General features: G+C 35.3%; 2 protein-coding genes across 4 annotated transcripts in view; one reads left to right on the plus strand and one right to left on the minus strand.

The window, feature by feature from the left end:
* ninl (ninein-like) overlaps window positions 1–12,492 on the minus strand; it is a 31,173-nt gene extending 18,681 nt beyond the window's left edge. The window contains exons 1-4 of one of the 2 annotated variants that reach the window (XM_058795953.1): window positions 12,127–12,492; window positions 10,481–10,692; window positions 10,307–10,403; window positions 8,515–8,708 (exon numbers count right to left, since the gene is read on the minus strand). In XM_058795953.1, the coding sequence (XP_058651936.1) occupies window positions 8,515–8,708; window positions 10,307–10,403; window positions 10,481–10,663 (474 nt within the window). In that variant the 5' untranslated portion in view covers window positions 10,664–10,692; window positions 12,127–12,492. The remainder of the gene's footprint in view (window positions 1–8,514; window positions 8,709–10,306; window positions 10,404–10,480; window positions 10,693–12,126) is intronic. The other variant, XM_058795952.1, reaches the window with a different exon arrangement.
* Window positions 12,493–13,831: 1,339 nt separating this feature from the next.
* aifm2 (apoptosis inducing factor mitochondria associated 2) lies at window positions 13,832–18,975 on the plus strand. 2 transcript variants are annotated; one of them, XM_058795931.1, is made up of 9 exons: window positions 13,832–13,965; window positions 14,829–15,015; window positions 15,100–15,215; window positions 15,300–15,419; window positions 15,538–15,630; window positions 15,718–15,826; window positions 16,589–16,741; window positions 17,860–18,060; window positions 18,223–18,975. In XM_058795931.1, the coding sequence occupies exons 2-9, from the start codon at window positions 14,841–14,843 to the stop codon at window positions 18,375–18,377; spliced, it is 1,122 nt and encodes a 373-aa protein (XP_058651914.1). In that variant the 5' UTR covers window positions 13,832–13,965; window positions 14,829–14,840; the 3' UTR covers window positions 18,378–18,975. The 2 variants fall into 2 exon arrangements, with proteins under 2 accessions (XP_058651914.1, XP_058651913.1); XM_058795930.1 differs by lacking the exon at window positions 13,832–13,965 and adding an exon at window positions 14,029–14,254.
* Window positions 18,976–19,271: the final 296 nt, after the last annotated feature.

Consider the following 19,271-nt stretch of genomic DNA (forward strand, 5'->3'; position numbering starts at 1 on the left):
AAAAGAGCTTACATAAGAAATGGTTTGGAGTGGGACCGGGTTATCCAACAGTTACAACACTTTAAAATCGACTGACACCATTAAGACAAATACAGTAAAATGTAGTAAAAGTAAAGGTGTGCACTAACTGGATACTGTGCAATATACACTGAATAGTGCCTACTATTTTTTTATTAAAAGAGTGAAACTGTATTGTATTGCGTAACAAAATGTTCAGTAGTTTGCTACATCATAAGCTGACTTCATTACAACAATTTCAGCAAGTGGCTTTTAGTTATCATAATTTATTTTCTAATCTGGTCAAATGAGTCAAGATTGATGTACCCTTCACGTGTAGTTGGAAATATATATTGTGGTTTCCACGCACATGAATGACAGAGCAAAGTCATATTTACAAATAGGAAACTCTGAATTTGAATCATAAACGAGTTGCAATATTAGAAAGGGCTTGTTGATTTAAAACCATGCAGAACCACTGATCTACAGTATATTAAATCTATATTTTATACATATATTTGTATTATATATATATAATCTGCTTTATACAGTATACATATCCGTACTGCATAAATGAGAGTACTGTTACACTAGATTGTGTAACTTACACAGAGAGCTGTGTTCATGTACATGAACTGATTTGTGCTAGTGTCATCTAGTGGTAGATTACAGTTTGACTCAGTCATTGACCTGTAAGATATCTGTGGTTTGATCGATGTAGGCTGATCAAATGCAAAATAGAACAGCATACACTGATCGAAACGGTGCACAGTTCAGCCTCCAGCAACAAAAGAGTAAACCCAGCTGAATATGGGACAAGCCACAATCAATTACCATCAGCATTAAATTTTAATCAACATTACATAACTGTTCACAAACAGCTTTTCAGTTGGAAGGCAGAGAGCGGAATGTCTTGTATTATCTCTCTCTCTGAGTCAAATAGTGCAGATTTAGTCAGAGAAAAAAAGCCACTTCATTGATCTCTGCTTGGAAATTAAGTGAGGAACATTGCACATCTTTGTACCTAAGGTATTGTTCAGGAAAGCATGGATATATGGAGGTCTTTCAGGAAAGACAACTCTCTAATTGGGGTGTACAAAAACTCCCAAGCAATCAAAAGACATGAGATACTTTTAAAAGACTTGATTACAATTAATCAAAAATGTTCCTTAGCTTCTGCCTGAAGAAATGTGTTGTATTTTAGTCTATGGTGTACACAAAACTAAATAATTCATGTTGCATGACAAGGTTTGTGTGCAATATTTATCACAGCTGGTTGAATTATTTACATTAACAAGTAGTGCTGTTGCTCACATGAATGTTGTAAAAGACTATATGGACTGGAATCTGTGCTGAGGCCTGTGAATCTGCACAAATTCTGTCCATTGAGGCCATCTAGCTTGCTTGCTCCTTTGACATACCGTCATGGTAAAGCAACATTGTGTTGATACTGATACAGCATTTCTGATACAGCATTTAGGGGTAAATCTATGTGAAGCGCAGTTTGCAACCCATTTTCCTAGCATAATCGGATGTATTTCTGGAGAAATCTGGAATTTTATTAAAAAATGTTATGAAAATATTGTGTACATATTTTCAAAAAGGAAAGTTATTTCAAAGGTGAAACAAAATAATACATAACATGAAATATATCATACCCAATAAGACCAGGAACATGCATTAAAAAAGTAAATGGTTAATTATGATTGCATATGCTTTTGTCTAATTATACTATGGACAACCATGATATACAACCCGAATTCCAGAAGTGTTGGGACGTTTTTTTAAATTTGAATAAAATGTAAACTAAAAGACTTTCAAATCACATGAGCCAATATTTTATTCACAATACAACATAGAGAACATAACAAATGTTTAAACTGAGAAATTTTACACTTTTATCCACTAAATGAGCTCATTTCAAATTTGATGCCTGCTACAGGTTTCAAAAAAGTTGGCACAAAGGGCTGAAAAAGCAAGAAATTTTGAAAAGATTCAGCTGGGAGAACATCTAGCAACTAATTATGTTAATTGACATCAGGTCTGTAACATAAAAGGGATGTCTTAGAGAGGCAGAGTCTCTCAGAAGTAAAGATGGGCAGAGGCTCTCCAATCTGTGAAAGAGTGCGGAAAAGGATTGTGGAACACTTTAAAAACAACATTCTTCAACGTCAAATTGCAAAGGCATTGCAAATCTCATCATCTACAGTACGTAACATCATCAAAAGATTCAGAGAAACTGGAGAAAAAACTGTGCATAAGGGACAAGGCTGAAGACTTTTGTTGGATGCCCGTGGTCTTCGGGCCCTCAGATGACACTGCATCACTCTTCGGCATGATTCTGTCATTGACATTACTAAATGGGCCCAGGAATACTTCCAGAAACCACTGTCGGTAAACACAATCCGCCGTACCATCTGCAGATGCCAACTAAAGCTCTATCATGCGAAAAGGAAGCCATATGTGAACATGGTCCAGAAGCGTCGTCGTGTCCTGGGCCAAGGCTCATTTAAAAAGGACTGTTTCAAAGTGGAAAAGTGTTCTATGGTCAGACGAGTCCAAATTTGACATTCTTGTTGGAAATCACAGACGCCGTGTCCTCTTCCAGCGTGTTATCAGCGTTCAGTTCAAAAGCCAGCATCTCTGATGGTATGGAGGTGTATACGGTATGGGCAGCTTGCATTATTTTGAAAGGCACTATGAATGCTGAAAGGTACAGTATATAAAGGTTTTAGAGCAACATATGCTCCCCTCCAGACGATGTTGTATTTCAGCAGGACAATGCAAAACCACATACTGCAGCTATTACAACAGCATGGCTTCGTAGTAGAAGAGTCCAGGTGCTGAATTGTCCTGCCTGCAGTCCAGATCTTTCATCTATAGAGAACATTTTGGTGCATCATTAAACGAAAAACATGTCAAAGATGACCACGAACTCCTCAGCAGCTGGAAATCTATATCAGGCAAGAATGGGACCAAATTTCAACACCAAAACTCCAGAAACTCATAACCTCGATGCCCAGACGTCTTCAAACTGTTTTGGAAGGAAGGAATGAAGGAATGAAGCATTTATATAGCGCTTTTAGTGTGTATTGCTATACACCCAAAGCGCTTTACAATCATGTGGGGGGTCTCTCCTCAACCACCACCAGTATGCAGCATCCACTTGGATGATGCGACGGCAGCCACAGGACAAAGGTGCCAGTGCGCTCACCACACACCAGCTACAGGTGGAGAGTAGAGAGAGATAGAGCCAATCAAGTGGATGGGGATTATTAGGAGGCCATGATTGACAAGGGCCAGTGGCGGGAATTTGGCCAGGACACCGGGGTTACACCCCTACTCTTTACGATGAGTGTCATGGGATTTTTAATGACCACAGAGAGTCAGGACCTCGGTTTTAACGTCTCATCCGAAAGACGGTGCTCTTTTGACAGTATAGTGTCCCCATCACTATACTGGGGCGTTAGGACCCACACAGACCACAGGGTGAGCACCCCCTGCTGGTCTCACTAACACCTCTACCAACAGCTACCTAGTTTTCCCAGGAGGTCTCCCATCAAGGTACTGACCAGGCTCAGCCCTGCTTAGCTTCCATGGGCAACCGGTCTTGGGCTGCAGGGTGATATGGCTTTGAAAAGAAGAGGAGATGCTACACCATGGTAAACAAGCCCCCGTCCCAACTATTTTGAGACCTGTAGCAGGCATCGAATTTGAAATGAGCTCATTTTGCGCATAAAATTGTAAAATGTCTCATTTTAACATTTGTTATGTTATCTATGTTGAATAGAAAATATTGGCTCGTGTGATTTGAAAGTCTTTTAGTTTTCATTTTATTCAAATTTTAAAAACGTCCCAACATTTCCGGAATTCGAGTTGTATTTTATATTTATATTACATATTTTATATTTATGAATTTGGCTGACACTTTTATCCCAAGCGACTTACGTTGCATTCAATTTATTTTATTTTTTTTAATTCATGCATTTGCTGGGAATCGAATCCATGACTTTGGTGTTACTGTTTAAGACAAAAAAAAGAAAAAAAAAAAAAAGCATTTTCAATTACAATCCTCCAACAATCATATTATAATCATACTATTTCAAATTAGTTTAGATTTTTATATTTTCGATTTTAACTTTTGTTATGTGCTTGTCAATTTCATTCGTTTTAGTTTTTCTACTGAGCTATAAAAAAATTTTTTCGGTTTTAGTTTTATTAACTTTATTACTTCAATTTAAATCTATTCATTTCAGTTAATTGCTATGGCAACATTTCTATTTTTTATTATTATTATTATTTATTTTATTTTCTTCATCCTGTATTTATATTTACACTTTTAATGGCTGTTTTACATTTAGTTTTATATAACAATGAAAACGCTGATCAACATAAGGAGTACTGACCAAAATACAGGGTATCTGCATGTTAGGGAATGTAATTTTTTTTACAACAACTACTACTACTTCTACTATTTTAAGAAAAATTTAGGACCTTCATTAAACATAAAATTTAAATAAATAAAAATGTTCAGCTTCAGCAAAGTTAAATGCCACATCAAGTGTGATCAATTTGAATGATGATTAGAAATGGTCAAAAAAGAGAAATAATAAAATCATGGTCATCTTTAGCATTTTTAGCTTTTTGAAAGTATTCAGCAACAAGAGACAGCTTAAAGAACTGCCACAAAATAGATTCAGAGTATTACATATCTAAGACATTTTATAGTCTTCAGTTTTGTAAAAAGTGTATTTAAGATGTTTAAAACTTCACGGACACCCTTGTGAAACCTTAAACCTTTTACATAATACTTGCATGTTCATCAGATTACTGTTCGAGACATGGTGAGTTGGATCTTCCTGCTACAGAGTAACACAGAATCTCTAGTGACAGTGCAAAGAGTCGATTTAGAGCATATAATCTCCCCATTCATCAAAATAGCGTGTACTGGGTTACATAAAAGCTCTAAATATTTCAAACACTGTTATGAAAAGTGAGAGAGGAGATTGGGAGAAGAAAAGGAGAGCAGAAAAGGAGAGCAGAACCGGAGAGACGTGTAGAGAGAGAAAGAGAACGAGGGAGGGCTCTGGTATGCAAGTATGTGTTTCTAAAATGAGAGGCGCAGTTAGAGGAAGCGCCATGCCAAATTATAGCCAAACCCTTTCCTTGTTGTACTTCACATTATCAGGCCTTCTGACCACAGCTGATGCTTTGCACCCTGAGGTCAAGACCAAGACCTCTAATCCTGGTTGAACACATTCGACACATAAAACACATCACGATGAACACACAGACGCTAAAACATGCCGGACCAAATGGGGCCTGGCGGGCTGGTTCATAAACACCAAATGCTGGTCACTGCCAACATAAACTGTTCTGATGGACCAGCATGCTTTCCTTCTTGGCTAAAGAACTTGATTGTTTGAGTCCTCCAAAGACTGTGACCTACTCTCTCAAGAAGTCTCAACCCAAACAGCGCCATTAGACTTAGATTTTTACACTGTTTTGGAAAATGTAAATGTTCCCACCATGATAATCTGAGTGTTTTTTAGCATGCTGCTAGTCTGTTCTAACCTTGTGAAACAGAAGTACACTCAAGCATAATTTTAAAAAGAATACTTTTTACTTAATATACAATACACTTTATAGAATATACTTAAGTATGAACTGAATGTAATGTTTTCGGACACTTAAGTGCATGTTATTTACAATTAAATGAAATTGCATTATAGTTTAAATGTACTTAATATTAACTTAATATTACTATAAATTTAAATGCAATTAGCAAAACTTTAGAGTGCAGTTTGACCCACTTAAGTAGGACTTAAGTATATCTTTATATGTAATGTCATCATTTTTAATACTGTGTTTGAAATATGGTTAAAGTGTACTACTGTTGAATATACTTAAAAATGGTAAAGTAAAATATACTCAATGTTCTTTCCATTGAAACTTGTACAGTATGTTATGTATTTGTACACATTTGTAATGATGTTGCAATTTAGTACATTTAAAATGTATTAACTTTAAATGTAATATCAAATAACACACTACAGTTAAAATTATAATTAAGCACTTCACACTTGCTTTATGTAAGTCAACACAACGAAATAAGTGTACTTCTGTAAAAAACATTAAAACAATTATTAAAAATCTACTTAAAATTAAAAATTTTATTTGACATTATTACAAAGTGCACTTTTTAAAAGTATACTTAAGTGTGTTAGACAAAAGTAATGTAATTGTCTTTCTTTACGTACACTTATGTGGCCTTTATTTAATTAAAATTATATATCCTGCAAGCACAGATTTGAGAAAATCTACTGTTAAGATACACTACAAGTGCATATTCAATATAATTAAGCACACTTCTTTTTCATAAGGGTAGACAGCTGCTTATTTAATCAACCCTTTAACTCCATCAAACAACTGCAACAGTAACAGGGACATGATGTGACGTGTATGGAGTCAATTTAATGCCACATGTATATGCAAAAGAATAAAGTTTTGCAAAATAAAAATAAAGTATTGCGCAAAAAATTGTTTTGCAAACAAAAATAAAGATTGCAAAATAAAAATAAAGTATTGAGAGAAAAAATTTAGTTTTGCAAACCGAAATAAAGAATTGCAAAAATTAAGATATAATTCATTGCAAAAATCAATGGCAGTTGTAAAAGAAGCTTATGAACATCAATGATTGTCTAGTGAAGGACAGGCTGATTTTGTCTACATTATGTTGTACGCATGAGTAGGCCTATGCCTAATAAAACCACCGCTTAAACTGATCTCTAACTTCTTAAACTTTGGCAAACGACGTTAATAGTAATCACATTTAATTAACATAACAACACACATTTTAATGTTAGTGAAATAAAAGGAAACAATCAACTTTACATACCTGGAATCCACCCGCAGGCCTCCGCTCTGCCATGCTGAATTTCGAACCTGTTGCTATCTGCGTCTCCAGCTAATGACGTGGCTTCGCAGGGGGCGTGTTCAACGGGCCCAGTTTCTTGACTCCACCCCCCGTCAAAACAGTGCCGTGAAGTGAAACGCACAGAAAAGTGAAGCGCAAAGGGAAAATGCTATCGCGATCTCACGCTTGACTGAAACGCAAAATAAATGGAGCGTTGCAAATGAATTATAGGTGTGAGCATGGAAAATATGTGTTGCAGAGATAAAACAGAATCAAAGTTCATAAGCTTCTTTTACAACCAAGCCATTGAATTTTGCAATTAATTATATCTTAATTTATATGATCTTTATTTTTGTTTGCAAAACATTTTTTTTTTTTTGCTCAATACTTTATTTTTCTTTTGCAATACTTAATTTTCTTTTGAAAAACTTTTGCATATATATGTGGCATTAAATTGACTCCACAGACGTGCATGAGCAAAAAAAAACATCATCATCCTCTATTGTTTCCATTACCAAACCAAGATGGATCCAAAATAACTCTTTAAAAATGAAACACGTGAAATGAGGGATCCAGCAGCACAGGTTTGCATTTGCACTGGTTCTCTGGTCTGGCACTGCTATGCACAAGTAAAATGATTCCAGAAGAAAAAGTACAGACACAGCAGAAACAACAAACCCCTTTTATGAGAGCTCCTGCTCTTTGAGAGAAAAAAGAGAACGTGAAATGAGCCATTTTTTGATCCTGAGCCAAAAGTAACACTAAAGTCTCGTGAAGGTTGGGGCTGCAATATGGGCCGGCACTTGCACATTCCACTCCACCGCACTTCCTGTCTGAGAAAACCAGGTCGGCCCAGATCCATTCACCAGAATCAAACTGATTCAGCTCTTCAATTGACTAATACGACGCCTCAAGTACACTGCATTGTTAAGTGCTAATATTTGCATGTCGATTTGCATACAGTCCCAAGGTGACACCCCTATTTAAACCTTCACTCTCCTTTGAGTGTTATGTTATGTTGTTAGATTTTAAATACATGCTCTTTCAATTATTAATAGAAATGAAAATAGACATATGGTGAACATACACTACCGTTTAAAAGCGTGGGGTCTGCAAGACTTTTTAAGTATGTTATTGTCACCAAGGCTGCATTAATTTGATCAAAAATCCTGAAATATTATTGTAATTTAAAATATGTGTTTTCATATGTGAATATATTTTAAAATGTAATTTATTCCTCTGATGCAAAGCTAAATTTTCAGCATCATTACTCCAGTCTTTAGTATCACGTGACCCTTCAGAAATCATTCAAATATGCTAATCTACAACTCAAGAAACATTTCTTATTATTATCAATGCTAAAAACAATTGTGCTGCTTAAACTTTTTGTTGAACTGTAGCGCTTTTGTCAGGATTTTTCAAAGAATAGTTCAAAAGAACAGCATTTATTTGAAAAAATAGATTTTGTAACATTATAAATGTCAAAAATGACATTTGTGATCAATTTAATGCACCATGCTGAATAAAAGTATTCATTTCTTTAAAAAAAATCTTTCTGACCCCAAACTTTTTAAAGGTAGTGTAGGTATCATGAATTTTACCTCAACACTCTCCAGTGAGGTGGAGCGTCTGAGCTTGGCTCTCCTCACACCGTTTGCTTCTACTTTGTCAGTCCCAAACTTTGGTGAATCTTGTGAGTCCGCTGTCAGCTCTAAGTCAGTCTTGTCTGGCCGTGATCGCCGCCCGTACCGCTTGGTTCCTTTCACATATTTAGGCTTCACCTCCTCTGGGACTGCTAGAAGCACAGGAAATGATGCTTTAGAGTGACAGATAATTCAAGTGTCAGAAGCAGTCAAAATGAAGAAATAACAGTAGGTGATCTCATATCATTTGTTTTATGTCACAACCTTTTTCATAAAATGAGAAATATGTTTGAAAGGAAATGAAAACCCAAATGGAACATCTCCAAAACCAGATTCAATGCTTGAACATCTGTTTTTCATCATAGCTTTCAGGTTTTCCATTTTTAAAGATAATTTCAAGCATTGAGCACTGAGATTTCACAACATACACTAATGTACCAGTCTCCCTAATGCCTCTATGAAAAAAGACAAATGTTATTCTGGCTTTGGTTTAAAAACGACCAGCACAAAACGTTTCATCATCTGTATTACTTATTAGGGCTCTAGTGAACGGAGCCATTATGAGCCATTATTGTGCATGACTTCATGAATAAGCAGGAATGCCTGCGTTTTGTCTTCTTAAGCATGTTAATAATAATAATGTTATCTTAAACAATGTCTTTAATCCAAATAAACTCAATAGTAACGACATAAAAATGACACCAAACATTGCCTAAATTTAAAATAATGATTGTTTTCTCTTTCTGTATTCTCACATTTGTGTTTAATTTTCCAGTGACCCCAGCAAATGCAAATGCAAAAGCAAATGATGGTAAACCTTTTCTCACATCAAACATAAATTTTCTTAAACATTTTTTAATAATGTTTAATGGAAGAATGAAGTGTGGTTTAAATGTCAAAATAGTTTCTAGGGCCATATATTAATAATTGATAAACTCTAACGATAAGCTGGAATTTGCATGCTTTTTTAACTGTTTACATAAACCACAATGTTCTAAAAACACACTATTGTTCAAAAGTTTGGGGTTCAAAATATTTTTTAAAGAAATTAATACTTTTATTCAGTAATAATGCATTAAACTGGTCAAAAGTGGCAGTAAATATTTTTACATTATTACAAAAGATTTCAATTTCAAATAAAAGCTGTTCTTTTGTACTTTTTATTCATCAAAGCTTCCTAAAAAATTTATCACGGTTCCCGCAAACAACTGTTTTCAACATGATAATAATAAGAAATGTTTCTTGAGCAGCAAATCAGCATATTATAATGATTTCTAAAGGATCATGTGACACTGAAGACTGAATTAATGATGCTAAAAATTCAGCTTTGCATCACAGGAATAAATTACATTTTAATGTGTATTAAATTAAATAGGCTAAATTGTACTGATATTTTACTGTATTGCTGTTTTACCGTATTTTTGAGCAAATAAATGCAGCCTAGGAAAACAACAAAAACATTAAAAAATATTACAGACCCCAAACGCGTGAACAGTAGTGTAACTAACCATAAATATGCCAGGCTATTCATTAACAAATACAAATAATCATTTAGACAATAACACCCGGATGTGTTCAGTTCAGTTCTTCAGAGCACTTAAGTTAGATCAACTACACATCATGTACCATCTACAAACCTTGAGTCCACAAGGTCCAGACTGACTAGCAACAAAAAATCATGATATTAAATACAGGCCTAGAAACTCTGATAAGCCTGGAGGTATATAAAGGTCATTTTCTAGTCAAGTACCTGGTTCAAGATAGCTGCTCTCCTCCTCTGAAGTACTAAAGTCCAAAGACCTTGACAGCACAGCCACGAAGCCCTCTTTGAACTCCTCAAAATTCACCTGCAAAAAGACATTATCTAAACATCTATATAGCCTTAGGATGAGAGGCACTGGGATGTTCACGAGGGGCAGCTTACCCTGGCATAATGTTGTGGTCCAAGCAGAGTATCCAGCAGTAAGGGGAGATGGGCATCTAAGCTCAGCTTGTGGCATAAGGCAGTGAGCTCCTGTTTGTCGAGGTAACCGGTCCCGGTGGTGTCACAGCTGTCAAACTCAGATTTCAACTGGGCCACATAGCGGTTCTGCTCCTCCTCATCCATCCCACCACATACTGCACAGCCAGCAAAGTCTTGGACATGAATGTAGAATTAAAAGTTATAAACAAGGCTAGTGGTCAATTCAGCATACTTTGACTCTTTAGCCTACACAGAGAGTAACTGATTGAATTGATACACATCACTGATCTGAGAATCTAATCACAACATATTTTTGCATGGAGTTTATGATGCATTTGCCAAGTTAGGCACAGAGATAGGCCTATGTATTCTACACATACACTATCATTTGAAAGTAAGATTTTTTTCAAGAAATAAATATTCACCAAGGATACAGTAAATTAAACAAATGTGACAGACATTGTAATGTTGCAAAATATTTCTATTTCAAATAAATGTTCTTTACAACAACAAAAAAAAGTATCAGGGTTTCCACAAAAATATTAAGCAGCACAGTTGTTTTCAACATTGATTATAATAAGAAATGCTTCTTGAGCAGCAAATCATCATATTTAGACTGATTTCTGAAGGATCATGTGATTGAAGACTGCAGAGATAATGCTGAAAATTCAGCTTTGCCATCACTGGAATAAATTAAATTATAGAATATTATTTTATATTGTAATAATATTTCATAATATAACAGTTTATTGTACTTTTGATCAAATAAATGCATTCTTGGTGAGCAATGCATACTTCTTTCAAAAACATTTAAAAAACAACAACTTTTGAATAGTAATGTAAATAGTTAAACACTATATACAGTTATATACAGTAATCAAATTGTATGGCGCATTTTGTAGGCTATGCATTTACTGCTACTTTACTACACATGCTTTGTCTTTTTATACTCTAGTTACACCATTTCATTGTTTCTTCTGTTATCCTGCTGGTTTCATTGTTTTGAGGAGTCTTTGTTTTTGCAAAGAATACCATTGTATTGGTGCAACCAGCACCAGTGTTTTAGTGTTTTGAGCCAATAAGTGCCTGAGCTTATTTATCAGTAGTCTCAAGTGACTTCTGATAACAGTGGACAAAGCAAACTTACACTCAGACTTAAAATATCTCATACTTAAAAACCAGTCAATCCACCAAGGATCTGGCTAAATGGTCACGACTTCAGATAGTCAAATCAAAATGGGTCTTTGAATGTTTTAATCAATCCCATGTAACATTTTCACACACAAAATACTGCGTTATTAAATCTTACATCAGTTATTTAACAATAACAGGCAAAAAGAGAATTGCATTTGTGAATTAACCCTATAAAACTGATTTTATTAAGCCTGCATGTATCCCACAATGCAGCACGCGGGTTTGGTATACATTCACCATGGGAACGAGGACAAGACTAAAGTCAAACAAAAGAAAAAATATTTCGACTGTGGTACTTTTCCTTGTAAACATTCACTTAGAAAGTCCCCGTGACTCGTTAGAGATGCGCAGGCGATCAACCGAAGAAGAAGAAACGCGTTAACGTGACAACAGTGAAATTTAAACCATCTTACCGTTGTAAACTCACACCGACTCCGTTCCCGTAAAACTCACTTTATGTCCAGCATCAGTTGAGTTTCCTAAAACATATGGTCATAAAGTGAACGACCCGAGACGGAAAGATGCCTTGCCCTTTAAAACGGACATAAGTAACAGATACTAGAGAAGCGTCCCGGCCAGAGGCACAGACAGCCGCGCTCATCCGCCTGTGCTGCAGTGTTGAGCGGCGGGGAGGTACCAAGCGTTCCTGCTCATTCAGAGATGCTCCATTCTGCAGCCCCTGCTGGTCAGGCGGTGGACTCATGCTGAACCCCCAGAGACTAACACTGGCATTGCATTGCATTACTTTGTTGCATTATATTGTGCCTACTGTAAGAGAACATAAACATAACGGTGTAGGTGGAGCAATGCATTTTTCTGCTTTGCTTTTAAAAGTTGCTTTACGAGGGCAGATTAAAGAATCAGATGCACTTTTACATAAGAAGAAGAAACATTTGTTTACATAGTCTCTCTTATCTTCACAGCTCATTTAATTCTCAGACCGTGAGAGTCCATGCCATAGAGTAGACTTTATAAAAACTGTCCACGCACACAGGGATTTTATTATAGCGCCACCCATCGGTAGACACATGTTTTGAAGACGGCTTATTTTGAATACAGGCTCGGCTTTTTAAATGCATGATTTTTTTATTTAAAAATAAACTGCTTAAATTAAAGCAAAGCACATGCTCTTCCAACTGTTTGTTCTGTGCAGCACAAAAGGGATGTTAATGACAACCTCAGTCACCATTCACTTTCATTATAATGGTGACTGAAAATGCAATAAAGTGAATGGTGACTGAAAGGTTGTCCTCTTTCTAACAGCTGCTTTTGTGTTTCACAAAAAAAAAAAGTTTGAAACAACATGAAAGTCAATAAATGATGACAATCGTTTGTTTTTGAAGGATCTAATCATTTAACGCAATCTATTGTGAAAGTGCGCCAAAATATCAAACTTTTTTGAATTAGTTTTCGATTCTACTTGTATATCGAAAAACGCAATACATTTTCTAAAATGTGCTGTCATTTACTATCAATATTATGTCTAAATAACATTTGTCTAAATAAAATTTGAATAATTATTTGGAATTCATTTTTGGAACAAAAATAAAATGTGTTTTAAAAATGAGAACTAGCCAATTCATTCATTCATTATTTAATAATTCTTTCCTTTTGTAATAATGACATCCAGATTCAGGCAAAATGGCACATAATTGGCTCTTTTGGGGAGTGATAACATTTGATTTATTTTATCTGCATTGAAATGTAGACAATATCAATCAGATTTTACATAATAATAATAATAATAATAATGTAGTAAAAAACAATTCGTAGTAAAAAGATGAGATGAATCAGTTAAAGAAAACTCTGTCTGTGTTTATCATCGTGACTCAGCTGGACTTCTGACCTTTCACTCGCTGTTATATGAAGTGTTTCGATGAATCATCTGTGAATATAGGTGACAATGATAATTGCAGTTTGACAGCATTTGGGTTAAATTATGATCTGCATTATTTATTTTTTGTGTTATGTTTTTATTTATTTATTAATATGACCTGCTATCTGACAGAACCTGTTACGAGAACAGCAGTCACTGGTATGTAAGCGGAAAAGAAAAGTGATTTCTCCACTCACGCAACGAAACAGACACGCCCACTCGAGCGCTAACCATTGGCTACGATGCAACGCGGTCAGAAAAGACCCGCCCACCACCATACAGCGCGTGCTACCATTGGATATAAGATGAAGACATATCCGTGTGGATGAACAGTATACGGAGCTTTACATAATCACAAACCTCCACACATTAGTTCGTAAGTATACAAGAAACTTTTACGCTGCATGCAAAAGATTATGAGCTTATGCATGAGGTTTCTGTTCTAATATAACGCTATGTGTTAGTCGCATGCAAATATATGAATTTCCAATATATGAGTACATCGATGTAGGCCACTTCGTTTATGTTGAAAACATTTCTCGTTAGTGTTTACTTATTGTAATCTCAGCATGCATTATTACAAAACGGTTTGGTTGAGTAATTGTTTTAAAATAAATACATTTTTATACAAGACAAAGGAACATTTCCTTATCTTCCAAAAACAGGTACAGTCGTCTTTTTGGACAAACATAGTTAAAAGATTTTGAAATATTAAAATTGACATTTTTTACGTATGTGTATGCATATGTCTGAGAAAATCTTTTGTGTGTATGTTCAAAAGTTTTACTGACAGAAGTAAAACTTTGACACTTTTAAAGGATGCATTCAATTGATCAAAAGTGTCAGTGGCAACATTTTTAAGTTAATATTTCAAATATGTTGTTCTTTCTAAATTTCATCCTGAAAAAATGTTTGGTTGCCGTAAAAATAGTAGTCTAAAGGATTATTGTTATGGCTGTTGAAAATTTAGCTTTGCCATTACAGGAATAAAATAATTTTTCAAAATATATTACAATAGAAAATGGTTGTTTTAAATTGTAATATTATTTCCACAGTAAAACTGTTTTTGCTTTATTTTTGATCAAATAAATGCAGCCTTAGTGTGTACAAGACACAAAGCTTTGAGATATACAGTAGTCAACATTTAATGTTCAACATTAAACATTACTTTAGCTATTTTAGATTACTTTAGCAGTATCAAACTAGATTTTGATTGTTTTTCTCTCTCTCTCTCCGCAGTAGTGAAGCATTATGGGTGGTCAGGTGTCCATTGATGAGAATGTCCATGTGGTGATTGTCGGTGGTGGTTTTGGTGGCATTGCAGCTGCTCAACACCTTAAACATCATGGAGTGCCCTTCATGCTTATTGACGTCCTGGATGCGTTTCATCACAATGTTGCAGCGCTGCGTGCCTCAGTTCAAGCTGGTATGCTAATAATAAGACGCCTAATGTAATAAAACAAACAGTTAGAATAATACAACAATGCAGTTTTTTTGTATGTTCATCTAGGTTTTGCTAAACAGACATTCATACCATACAAAGAGACATTTGGACTGAATTTCATCCAAGGCCGTGTCATGCAGATCAACACAGAAACTCAGACTGTTGTGCTTGACAATGGAAAGGTAAGAGATATTATAATGGTACAGCAGAAGAAAACTAAATATGAGCATATGTGAGCTTTAATAAGTGCTAATATTAAACTACAGCAAGTACGTTATTCACACCTCATTCTGTGCACTGGAACAAGTGGACATTTCCCAGGCAAACACAATTCTGTGGACACCTACCAATCAGCCATTAAGAAGTATGAGGACTTTGTCAAAGTGGTAAGTTGTTATTGGTCATTGAAATTTTGAGCTGCTACATGACCACAGTGTGATATGATCTTTACTGGCAACACTGTTAAAAAGCTAGAATTATTTACATGTTCATCTAACGTTTCAGATCCAGGAAGCAAACACGGTTGTAGTTGTTGGTGGTGGAACCACCGGTACTGAAATGGCTGCTGAGATCAGGACTGAATTTACTGACAAGAAGGTAAAGCTCTGCATTCACACACAAATAGACATGCTTATTCTAAATTGTGAGCTTAAATGTGTTTTATCTCACGTGAATTTCATCTAGGTGATTCTGATCCACCCGCATGAGGAGGTGGCTGATCCTGATCTATTGCCTTCTGTCAAAGAACAAGCCAAACAGGTGCTGCTGGAAAAGGGGGTGGAGCTTTTGCTAGGTAAAGATCTTGCGTGTCAGGGTTGCTTAGCATCTGCATTATATTCCTTTGCCTGATCTGAGGCATCACATGTCTCTTTTTCTTCTAAGGGAACGACAGTGAGAAATATGAGACACTGGAGACCCAGTGTTGCTGATAGAGATATTGATATGATTTTACTTTAATAAAATGTTAACTCAATAGAAAACACATTGTTTCGTACAGACAATTGCTGCATTTCAAAACATAAGCAAAAAAAAAAAACATTAGCTAAAATTGGAATGCTTTCAGCATGATTATTATTTGGTGGTTGCCAAATGCACTCCAATATAAATAATACTATTATCAGGGTTTTTTTCAAATGCAATTGGTAGCAGCTTTTGATAATGACTGTAGAAAATTTCAGTATTAATATTACTGTCATTGTAGTTCTCAACCAAATGTTTTTTTTACATTGTAATTGATATTTTTCTTAGTGAAACCTTTAAAATGATATACAGCTAACAGCTGAAATAAATCGTTCATGTCCACATATTGAATTATTTAATTAGTAGCCATGTAATAGCGGGGCTGAAAAGAATTTAATCATCCTAAAAGTGTTTATATTGCAGTGACTGACTGTGTATTATTCCTTAAGTTGTCTATATGGGGAAATGGCCTTTTCAGGAAAACGTTAAACACTAGATTAGACTATGCAAAATATTAAAACATGCACTATGCTTCAGACCACATATAACATTAATTGTGCATGATTTCTTACTTACCCTATGTTCCTGAATGCAGGGCAGAAAGTGACAAACCTTGATGAGCTGGAATTGAATGTGTTTCGGAAAGGCATGGTGGTCAAGACCAATAAAAATGAGCAGGTCACTGCTGATCTAGTCATCTGCTGCACAGGAAATAAGATCAACTCTGAAGCATACAGGTCCAGTCTGAGTAAGTGCTTTTTGTATGTAATAAATGAGCTAATAGTTATTTGTGATGGCTGAGATGATATCTATTCTTAGTAATATTTGGTTACATCTCCAAAATAATTTTTGCTTTGATACCGTCTGTGTGAATTACAGTGATGCACACTAATATTGGTAAATATGAGCAAAGGCTGCTGTGAAAATAAACCTGCATTTATCTTTTTGATCGTTCATTCAAAAAATTCACAAAGTTCTAAATGTTCATTGAAGTAATGCAGTTGAAAGTGGGGGGGAAACTCACATTATGAAATAAATGTTTTTCTCCAATGCATGTTCGCTACCATTACTGGCACCCCTAGACATTCTAAAGTAAAATATCTCTGAAGTATATTCCCATTCATATTTACATTTTTTAGCACACCAGCGTGATTATGAACATGAAATTGTCCACTTCCTGATCCACAAGATTATACATATGAGGAACACAAAAGTGGCTGTAAGAAAAGAGCTAAAGCATTGAAAATCCCCATTTCCACCATCAGGGTGATAATTAAGAAGTTCCAATCAACTAAAGATGTTACAAATCTGCCTGGAAGAGGATGTGTGTCTATATCGTCCTAATGCTCGGTGAGAAGGAGAGTTTGAGTGGCTAAAGACTCTCCAAGGACCACAGCTGGAGAATTTCAGAGATTAGTTGAATCTTGGGGTCAGAAACCTAAAAAAATATTTAAATATTTAAAGAATTTCTAGGAGAAAAAAGTGTTAATTCCCCATAGTCCATAGTGGCCTTTCAAACACTGATTATAAATATATGTGAATGTTTTTGGATTACACCATATTTTGTGTGCATGATAACATATTTATTGTTAATTCATGCAGAATGATCATGTAATATTAAAAACTACACTTTTGTATTAATTGTACTTTATTACAATTTAAATATAATAACGAGTTCTGCATTCTCAGGTCTTTCTTAATGGCACAGAACCCTGGTATTTGTGCAGTAGCAAAGCTTAGAGAATGTTATATGTATGATATTTTATATTACACAGTTGTTTGTTGACTTGTAATATGCCCTCATTTAACTGGTTGATTCTTCTCTTTCTGTGTGTTTATATTTAATTAAATTTTCTCGTGTTTCAGCTGCATCTATGGCAGAGAGTGGTGCTCTAAAGGTAAACCAGCACCTGCAAGTAGAAGGCTTTGACAATGTGTATGCTGTGGGTGACTGTGCCAATCTCGATGAACCCAAGTTAGCATATCATGCGGGACTTCATGCTGCGGTTGCTGCAACCAATATCATAAACAGTCTGACCGGAAAATGTTTAACCTCATATCGCACAGGTAACAACCAATCACCCAGTGATTTAGCTTCAGCTGTTCTTTGTGAGCTAATTTCTAAAAAAGTTAATTTCTCACAGTTCTTTTATAATAAAATTCAGACAGCTTTCTCAATGAGTTTCATACCACTTTACACTCATTTATCAATGATCTTTTCCCAATCAGGAAATGTGACTATGCTGATTGCTATGGGCAAGGATGCTGGAGTAGGCCAGTTTAATGGCTATAAACTACCTCGATTTCTGGTCACCAAGGGAAAGAGCCAAAGCTTGCTGCTGTGGAAGAGCTGGAGGGAAATGGGCCAAAAAGCACCTAATTAACACAAGGTTAACAAACAGTGTTTACGTTGTACTCAAAATGTCTGAACTATAACACGGTTCCATCTTACTTGATTACTTTTTTAACAGAATTATTAAACCAACAGAAGGATGCTTCATATTGTACAAATAGCAAAGATTATATATACTTCTATGTAACATTATTTGTAATATTTTTTAGAACAATCAAAAGCACCATTTTATATACTTATACATGTTTGCTCTTGTGACTCTTCATTTGTAGTAGTTTGTTCTCATGTCTTCCTGCATTGACCACGTGATGTTTGATGAATAACTGGTGTGTCTCCACTAGAGGGCGGTCATAGAATATATATCAAATCCCTGTAGTCTGGTCAACAAAACAAGATGATGCTGAGTCACTGAATAGATATAGTTTTTCATAATTGCATATTGAAATAAAAAAATAATTAAAGTGCTTTTTTCAAAAATCATCCAAAATTGCACAATCGACTTTAGAAACAGTGAATGTCTTTACTCATGTGTTTTTCTGAACTTGATTAACTGAGTGATTCACAGAAAGTGGAGCAAATCAAATTAGCCTAAATCATTTTTAAGAAACCATTAAAGCTGTCTAATCGGGTTTGTAAAGGTGCAATGTGTCATTTCTGCTCTTCTAAGAACACCAAAATGGAACCGTAATCTGATTGATTCAGCAACACACTACACTGTTGTCACATGACCTTATCATGCATCACACATGAATAGTGTGGTATTATTTTGGGGCAAAAAGGGTTGTTTTTGCAGTTTACATTCAATTTAGTGTAAAATATCTATTGGCAGTTTATTAAAATAAATATTAATTTGCGGTTCATTCATCTGACTGAAAAGACTAAGTGCACTGCACTATAAGATGCTAACAATTCTGAACCCAGCCAA

Source organism: Onychostoma macrolepis, chromosome 13, assembly GCF_012432095.1.
Source record: "Onychostoma macrolepis isolate SWU-2019 chromosome 13, ASM1243209v1, whole genome shotgun sequence".
NCBI classification, from domain to species: domain Eukaryota; kingdom Metazoa; phylum Chordata; class Actinopteri; order Cypriniformes; family Cyprinidae; genus Onychostoma; species Onychostoma macrolepis.